At 37.1% G+C, this 8,781-nt stretch overlaps 3 protein-coding genes across 7 annotated transcripts in view; 1 reads left to right on the top strand and 2 right to left on the bottom strand.

Moving 5' to 3' along the window:
- Positions 1-5,048, top strand: part of LOC104722744 (protein TPX2-like) — an 8,500-nt gene extending 3,452 nt beyond the window's left edge. For 2 of the 4 annotated variants that reach the window (XM_019231429.1, XM_019231428.1), the window contains exons 7-20: positions 691-788; positions 873-948; positions 1,028-1,090; positions 1,189-1,275; positions 1,397-1,455; positions 1,561-1,639; positions 1,718-1,783; positions 1,888-1,950; positions 2,044-2,106; positions 2,195-2,239; positions 2,327-2,357; positions 4,353-4,363; positions 4,451-4,557; positions 4,674-5,048. In XM_019231429.1, the coding sequence (XP_019086974.1) occupies positions 691-788; positions 873-948; positions 1,028-1,090; positions 1,189-1,275; positions 1,397-1,455; positions 1,561-1,639; positions 1,718-1,783; positions 1,888-1,950; positions 2,044-2,106; positions 2,195-2,239; positions 2,327-2,357; positions 4,353-4,363; positions 4,451-4,557; positions 4,674-4,692 (867 nt within the window). In that variant the 3' untranslated portion in view covers positions 4,693-5,048. Of the gene's footprint in view, positions 1-690; positions 789-872; positions 949-1,027; positions 1,091-1,188; positions 1,276-1,396; positions 1,456-1,560; positions 1,640-1,717; positions 1,784-1,887; positions 1,951-2,043; positions 2,107-2,194; positions 2,240-2,326; positions 2,434-2,549; positions 2,925-4,352; positions 4,364-4,450; positions 4,558-4,673 lie in introns of those variants that run through there. The other 2 variants (XM_010440963.1, XM_010440964.2) reach the window with 1 other exon arrangement.
- LOC109127199 (leucoanthocyanidin dioxygenase-like) lies at positions 122-543 on the bottom strand. The gene is made up of 2 exons (XM_019231707.1): positions 522-543; positions 122-467 (listed from the first exon to the last, which is right to left on the bottom strand). The coding sequence occupies exons 1-2, from the start codon at positions 541-543 to the stop codon at positions 229-231; spliced, it is 261 nt and encodes an 86-aa protein (XP_019087252.1). The 3' UTR covers positions 122-228.
- On the bottom strand, positions 5,172-6,851 carry LOC104722745 (leucoanthocyanidin dioxygenase-like). 2 transcript variants are annotated; one of them, XM_019231430.1, is made up of 2 exons: positions 6,269-6,851; positions 5,172-6,192 (listed from the first exon to the last, which is right to left on the bottom strand). In XM_019231430.1, exons 1-2 carry the CDS (start codon positions 6,763-6,765, stop codon positions 5,619-5,621), a joined length of 1,071 nt encoding a protein of 356 aa, XP_019086975.1. In that variant the 5' UTR covers positions 6,766-6,851; the 3' UTR covers positions 5,172-5,618. The 2 variants fall into 2 exon arrangements, with proteins under 2 accessions (XP_019086975.1, XP_010439268.1); XM_010440966.2 differs by having other exon boundaries at positions 5,172-6,187; positions 6,279-6,850.

Below are 8,781 nucleotides of genomic sequence, written 5' to 3'. Positions count from 1 at the left end.
TAATTGTGTGTTCGTGTAATTGGAGCTTACGGTATCGTAAATCTAACAGTTACTCTCTCGTCTTTTTCTGTAATCTCTATCATTACTTCAGAGATATTGTAAACAATTTAGAAAATGGAGATAATAATTTGTTTCTTACAATATCACAGTGACACGAACACAAAACAAAGAAACTCTTAAATAGAGTTTTACATATAAAAGACTTGTTCCTTTCCCAAACACACAAACTTAATCCTTTTTCTCAGAAACCAATTCCTCTTGTTCATTCCCAAACAACTTATGCTCAATATGTTGAGCAAATGTCCTTGGAGGAAACTTAGCCGGACACTCAGCACTCACCATCTCCGGCAACGGCTTAAGAACAATCTTATCCTTTGGTGGTTCACAAAACACAGCCCAAGACACCCTAACCTTCTCCTTATTCACCAACCCGNAGATTACACATTCGTAGGATCTGGAATCATCTCCTTATATGTACATTCGGATATCGTTCTCTTCTCAGTCTGATCTTGTGGTATAACTCCTCCGGCGCAATGCTAACATTCTGAAATCCAAAGAAGTAGACCAATTTGTCTTGAAGACAAAGGAAGAAAAGGAGAAAGCGAAGCAAACCGGATTCTTCAGTTTCTCCTAATAAGAGCCATATATTGCATCGCGCTCTCTTTTTACCGCTCTCTTTTTNTTATGCAGGATACAACTCTTGATAAAAACGCACAACAAGCCAGGGCAAAGGTTACTATCCCACATAAGCCTGATTTTGCTACATCACAGAGGGCTCACAGGATACGGTTAGAAACTAAAAGTTTGCTCAAAGTGAACTGTTACTGGAAAAGTCATATCTTATTGAATACTTTGCTAATGATCAATTTCAGGCACAAGACTGATGCGAAGTTAGAACAGGATTCAACAACTGTATATAGATTCAAAGCGCGCCCATTTAACCGAAAGGTTTGTAACTTCCAATCTGCTACTAAGAAATGTGGTATGGAAATGACTGCATTATTGATCTCGCGTTTGTGATCTGTAGATATTTGATGCTCCCTCATTGCCTATCCGGAAAAAGAGCACTCCGAAACTACCAGAATTCCAAGTAAGCATGACAAATGAAATTGTTACAGCTGCTATGGTGTTTCCATATCATAGTCTGTTGTCAGGCTTTATATTAAATTTATTGCCATTACTTATCAGGAATTCCATTTGAAGACTTCTGAAAGGGCTATGCAACATTCATCAGCAGTAACAACAAGATCTCATCAGGGGCATGATGCGTATAAGGTAGCAACAATATTTCTTTATCTTTGTTTATCCAGTGTCCTGTGATCTTACCTTTCATCTAAACAACTTGTTCCTTCTCAAAGTGCTGCCTTTTATATGATCAAAATTTTTTTTTTGACAGGGGTTAGACAAATCTAGTATAAGTGATGTGCTTGATGGTGCTAACAGGGAAAATAGGAGGTATGAAACCGTAAATCAATACAAAATTAAGAAGGATTGCTTGATTTCTCACTTCAATTTGTCTTTGAGGTGAATGTCAACTTAAACTTTAATCGTTTTCTGCAGACCAACTGCAATGGATATACCCAAGCATGATGTCTCAGAAGGAAACCATGTTTTTAAAGCTCGCCCTCTGAACAAGAAGGTATTATCCTTTTCGAGTCTCATTTGCTTGTATTACAAATTTCACACCTAATATTGGTGTTCTTTCCTGCCAAAATAGATACTTTCAAGCAGAGGAGACATGGGAATTTTCAAAAACAGCAAGCGAGAAACAACAGTGCCTTTGGTATGGGTAGTCTTACCAATCATTCTTTGCACTTGATCTTCTGGTATGTCTGTGAATGGAGTTTCCTAATGAGTACTTGAACTGTTTTTGGAAATCCTACACAGGAGTTTAGTTTTCATTCAGGAAAGAGAGTTCAACCAGATTTACCAACAGACCTTTTCAGTAAGGTACAGCTCATGGTTTCACGTATGATCTTTCTAAAACGCACTCTAGTTATTTAATAGTCTCCTAGTTTTTGACCTGGTTCTATTAACCTACAGCTTTCCATCAAATCCGAGCTCCAGTCTACTGATGGATCTCGCACAAGATTGTTTCAACCAAAGGTGCAGCTTGTAAACTCAATTTCACTTGATTTATTTTTTTCCATTTTCCAAGTCAAGTTATTGATTTGCAATCTTTTCTTGGTATAAGGTCTCAAAGGAAAATAGAATGAACCCTTTCCAAGCTAGGAATGAGGTAAGCTCCAAATTTGTAGAAAAATAGGATTTTGTAACTTACGACTGCGATTGCTTGATTTCTTGAATCGATACTCAACCATTACAGGTAACAAGAATGGCAGCAGTAAAACCAGTCTCTTCAGCTGGACAACAGATACAATTTAGTAATAACGGAATAACTCCCGAAACAAACCAGCAATGGACCCCTAGGAGGTAGGCCAATAAAGTCAATTCTGCAACCACTAATTTTCAAACGATGCATCTGATCAAATATGGAACAACATATATACTTATATCTTTTGTTGTCATTGTTATATCTAATTTTGCAGGAGCTTAGGCATTCGCTGATGGTACAGATTACACATTCGTAGGATCTGGAATCATCTCCTTATATGTACATTCGGATATCGTTCTCTTCTCAGTCTGATCTTGTGGTATAACTCCTCCGGCGCAATGCTAACATTCTGAAATCCAAAGAAGTAGACCAATTTGTCTTGAAGACAAAGGAAGAAAAGGAGAAAGCGAAGCAAACCGGATTCTTCAGTTTCTCCTAATAAGAGCCATATATTGCATCGCGCTCTCTTTTTACCGCTCTCTTTTTACTTTCTTCGGCATCTGTTTTTACAGTTAGTAGCATAAAAAGGAGAAACAGAAAATGTAAATCAGAAATACTTCCAAGTTCTTAATACAACATGTGGTTCATAGATCTACAAATATCTATCTTGGTTACTGATACGGTTGGTCACTTGGTCTAGTGTTTCATTGTTAAATGAATGCTAATGACGTGGACCTTGAGTTGGTAGTTTGAAGAGAACTAGAGAAGCCTCTAATGCAATTGGAAGGTCTGCAGTTGCAATCTGAGAGTATAAATAAGAGAGATGAGTATCGAGAGAGATTATGCTGAATGTGGAATATTGTGAATGTTGGTGNGATATTTGATGCTCCCTCATTGCCTATCCGGAAAAAGAGCACTCCGAAACTACCAGAATTCCAAGTAAGCATGACAAATGAAATTGTTACAGCTGCTATGGTGTTTCCATATCATAGTCTGTTGTCAGGCTTTATATTAAATTTATTGCCATTACTTATCAGGAATTCCATTTGAAGACTTCTGAAAGGGCTATGCAACATTCATCAGCAGTAACAACAAGATCTCATCAGGGGCATGATGCGTATAAGGTAGCAACAATATTTCTTTATCTTTGTTTATCCAGTGTCCTGTGATCTTACCTTTCATCTAAACAACTTGTTCCTTCTCAAAGTGCTGCCTTTTATATGATCAAAATTTTTTTTTTGACAGGGGTTAGACAAATCTAGTATAAGTGATGTGCTTGATGGTGCTAACAGGGAAAATAGGAGGTATGAAACCGTAAATCAATACAAAATTAAGAAGGATTGCTTGATTTCTCACTTCAATTTGTCTTTGAGGTGAATGTCAACTTAAACTTTAATCGTTTTCTGCAGACCAACTGCAATGGATATACCCAAGCATGATGTCTCAGAAGGAAACCATGTTTTTAAAGCTCGCCCTCTGAACAAGAAGGTATTATCCTTTTCGAGTCTCATTTGCTTGTATTACAAATTTCACACCTAATATTGGTGTTCTTTCCTGCCAAAATAGATACTTTCAAGCAGAGGAGACATGGGAATTTTCAAAAACAGCAAGCGAGAAACAACAGTGCCTTTGGTATGGGTAGTCTTACCAATCATTCTTTGCACTTGATCTTCTGGTATGTCTGTGAATGGAGTTTCCTAATGAGTACTTGAACTGTTTTTGGAAATCCTACACAGGAGTTTAGTTTTCATTCAGGAAAGAGAGTTCAACCAGATTTACCAACAGACCTTTTCAGTAAGGTACAGCTCATGGTTTCACGTATGATCTTTCTAAAACGCACTCTAGTTATTTAATAGTCTCCTAGTTTTTGACCTGGTTCTATTAACCTACAGCTTTCCATCAAATCCGAGCTCCAGTCTACTGATGGATCTCGCACAAGATTGTTTCAACCAAAGGTGCAGCTTGTAAACTCAATTTCACTTGATTTATTTTTTTCCATTTTCCAAGTCAAGTTATTGATTTGCAATCTTTTCTTGGTATAAGGTCTCAAAGGAAAATAGAATGAACCCTTTCCAAGCTAGGAATGAGGTAAGCTCCAAATTTGTAGAAAAATAGGATTTTGTAACTTACGACTGCGATTGCTTGATTTCTTGAATCGATACTCAACCATTACAGGTAACAAGAATGGCAGCAGTAAAACCAGTCTCTTCAGCTGGACAACAGATACAATTTAGTAATAACGGAATAACTCCCGAAACAAACCAGCAATGGACCCCTAGGAGGTAGGCCAATAAAGTCAATTCTGCAACCACTAATTTTCAAACGATGCATCTGATCAAATATGGAACAACATATATACTTATATCTTTTGTTGTCATTGTTATATCTAATTTTGCAGGAGCTTAGGCATTCGCTGATGGTACAGATTACACATTCGTAGGATCTGGAATCATCTCCTTATATGTACATTCGGATATCGTTCTCTTCTCAGTCTGATCTTGTGGTATAACTCCTCCGGCGCAATGCTAACATTCTGAAATCCAAAGAAGTAGACCAATTTGTCTTGAAGACAAAGGAAGAAAAGGAGAAAGCGAAGCAAACCGGATTCTTCAGTTTCTCCTAATAAGAGCCATATATTGCATCGCGCTCTCTTTTTACCGCTCTCTTTTTACTTTCTTCGGCATCTGTTTTTACAGTTAGTAGCATAAAAAGGAGAAACAGAAAATGTAAATCAGAAATACTTCCAAGTTCTTAATACAACATGTGGTTCATAGATCTACAAATATCTATCTTGGTTACTGATACGGTTGGTCACTTGGTCTAGTGTTTCATTGTTAAATGAATGCTAATGACGTGGACCTTGAGTTGGTAGTTTGAAGAGAACTAGAGAAGCCTCTAATGCAATTGGAAGGTCTGCAGTTGCAATCTGAGAGTATAAATAAGAGAGATGAGTATCGAGAGAGATTATGCTGAATGTGGAATATTGTGAATGTTGGTGAAGCGATGTGCTTGTGTTTGGAGAGGTGAGCTAGTGATGTGCTAGTCTCTCTCTTATGGTGTGTTGGGAGCTGAGCTAGTGATGTGCTGGCCTCTCTCTGTTCTTATCAGTTAGTTGTAATTGTGTGTTCGTGTAATTGGAGCTTACGGTATCGTAAATCTAACAGTTACTCTCTCGTCTTTTTCTGTAATCTCTATCATTACTTCAGAGATATTGTAAACAATTTAGAAAATGGAGATAATAATTTGTTTCTTACAATATCACAGTGACACGAACACAAAACAAAGAAACTCTTAAATAGAGTTTTACATATAAAAGACTTGTTCCTTTCCCAAACACACAAACTTAATCCTTTTTCTCAGACACCAATTCCTCTTGTTCATTCCCAAACAACTTATGCTCAATATGTTGAGCAAATGTCCTTGGAGGAAACTTAGCCGGACACTCAGCACTCACCATCTCCGGCAACGGCTTAAGAACAATCTTATCCTTTGGTGGTTCACAAAACACAGCCCAAGACACCCTAACCTTCTCCTTATTCACCAACCCGCGATGAAGTATACTCTTAAACTTCCCATTACTAAGAATCTCCAAAGTATCTCCAATGTGCATCACAATTGAATCAGGAACACATTTTGCAATAACCCATTTGCCCTCGTAGAAAAGCTGCAAACCCGGAACCATGTTGTGTAGAATGAAGGTTAAGGCGCTTACATCGGTGTGAGCTTCCACGCCAAGTGCTAGCTCAGGCTGAGGGCATTTAGGGTAGTAATTTATCTTCATTTGTAGAAGAAGCTCTTCTAAACCACCCACTTCTTTCTCTAGACGGTCAGGCTCTAAACCTAGACCGATAGAGAGAGCCTTGAAGACTTTTGTCGCTAGCAAACGTAGACACTTCGCGTACTCACTCGTTGCTTCACTACAAAATCATCCAAAAACGTTAACAAAAGATTATAAAATATAAGTTAAAGTGTAAAACAATCAAAAGGCTTTATATGTAATCACTTGGTGTCTTAGGCCAAAGAGATAGATCTCTCTTGTCTTCAGGATAAGCAAGATGAAAGAAGTAATCTTCCCACTCAAGTTGTCCACACGCGTTGTTAGCAAGTTTACTTCCATACCCTTGAATCTTCCCTGTGGCTTGATCGTTAGCATACTTCTCCTTCTCTTCCACGGGCAAACTAAAAAACTCCTCTCCAGCTTTCTTCACACGCTCCATTAGCTCAACTGGTATGCCATGGTTGATCAAATGCATAACTCCCCAATCCAAAGATGCCTTTTTCAGGTCCTCTATGCAACTCTCACGTATCTTTGGATCGTCTGACTCGATGTTTTGTAGATCGATCGTGGGAACCTGAGGACCGTCTTCTCTCTTCTCTTCTAGGAAAACATCGTTGATGCTTTCGAGCTCTTCTTTGGGACGAACGTACTCTTTTGGGATCGATACGATTCCGCTCTTTGCTAAACTTTCAACTCTTTCGACTGCAACCATCTCTTCTTCTTGGTCTAAGAAGGAAACAGAGTTAAGTAAAGAAACTAATTAAAACAGAGGAAAAAACAGAGTAAATTAAACGTTCTTACTGTTTTTTTATTTTGGAGTTGTTGTTGCAAGTAAATGAAACGTGCAAAGGCTCATATATAGCAAATAAGATTTGATTAGAAAATAAAGAAGAAGACTTACAAGTAAGGAATTAAGAAAATGTAGAGCTACCAGGTGGTTAGTGATATTGTGTGTGTGAGTGTGTTACACTTCACGGTCAACGGGTTGAAGGTGGTTACGTTAGGGTTGACTGATAGGTTTATAAATTTAGTCTGTTATCCCGCATTGGTATGGGCTTTGGGTGCTAAAAGCCCAATAGAATAAATCAATTTCTCTTGTTAGACGTTACTTACTTAAAACGTCCATGTGCACGTGCCCAAATCGTGTCTCCACGTGTCCGCCTCTGCTACTACTAGCTGTGTGTACAGTGGACATTTTACATTAATATCCACATTTTTAATAAAACAATTTGACTGGTTTCAATTTCAAATTAGACTAAGAGGGTTATTCAACCTTGTATTTTAATGGAGGTGGGTATATTTCAAAATCCAGCGTTTTTCAATTAGGTATTCTAAAAAGTACAATAAAATCTGATATTATTGGATTAAACATTTGTTGGATGATTTTAAAGCACTTGTAAAATTGTTGTTATTCTATTTCCAATGGATTTTGTTTCACTTTAGATTTGAATGTATTTTACATCCAAAACACAAACAAACACAATCCTAACAATTTTTGAAGTATTTCATCTATGAGACTTCTCATGAGTATCTCACAGACCGTGTCATGCTAAGTGGAGAAACCATCGCTGGAGCTCACCCTGAAACCGCCGTCCTTACAATGTCAAGGATCTGTAAGGAAGCAAAGGCCTTCCTTGATTACGAGACAATGCACAGTCTATGTTTCCTTGCTGTTGTCCCCTATTGAGAGCTTAGCCGCTTCAGCTATTTCGACGGCTAGGAGTCTATGTGCGGCTGCGATTGTGGTTCTCACCAAGGGAGGTTACACGGTGGAGATTGTGGTGAAATACAGGCCGAGCATTCCGATTGTATCTGTTGTTGTGTTCGGAGATTACTCGATGGACTTCGAACAAGAACTCGACGGAGGAGACGATTAGGCCCGCCATTGAATTCGCAAAGAAGAAGGGGATATGCAAGACGGGAGATTCAGTTGTGGCGTTGCACAAGATCGATGGTTCCTCTGTTGTCAAGATTTCATTGTCATCGTGTCATCTTCCTCGTACTCGTCGTCATCCTCCTCGTCGTTATTTTAATTCACAACCCAATTTATGGATAAATTCTACTTCTTTTTTATTTACCTTCAAAAATAAAAAGGTCCAAAACCATCAATAATGCTTTTCAAATCCACTAATAACATCAATAATGCTTTTCAAATCGACTTTCAATTTATTTACAAAACCATTGAATTCTAAAATCTACTAATATTTTAAATCCATTAAAAACTTTTGTTCAATAACACCCCTGTATGTACAAGAGTTAATCTTCCTTTTTTTCCACTGATGGCAATTATTATTATTTTAATTTCCAAAACACAAGTATTTCTTAGTTCTTCTTTACTCTATTTATTGTTATGAAAGTAAATTAATTATTTAAAGTTTTTTTTTGACAATAATTATTTAAAGTTTATAGTGCTATTTTATGCTATAAATAATAATATCATTTTTAAAATATCATTTTCATACCAATAAATACCTAAAAATATGTATTGTTATCATCTCTGCCATAAATATATAAAGTTTTTTAAAATAACAAATGTTTGGATTAAAGAAGTTTTATATTTTTAAATTTAAAAGGGAGAAATCTATGTAATGCTGACATGGATATTTTCTATTGACATGGAAATCAAAGAAAATATCAGAGAGATCTGCCTAGAAATTTATCTCCACACTTATATTATCTCCTCAATTTTTTTTTTCTGCATCCAAATACTTTTTTTCTTCAAAGAATA

The sequence above is a fragment of the Camelina sativa genome, chromosome 11 (genome assembly GCF_000633955.1).
Source record: "Camelina sativa cultivar DH55 chromosome 11, Cs, whole genome shotgun sequence".
Classification (NCBI taxonomy): domain Eukaryota; kingdom Viridiplantae; phylum Streptophyta; class Magnoliopsida; order Brassicales; family Brassicaceae; genus Camelina; species Camelina sativa.
The sequence above is the reverse complement of the archived record's forward strand: the minus strand, read 5'-3'. Positions and strand labels throughout refer to the sequence as shown.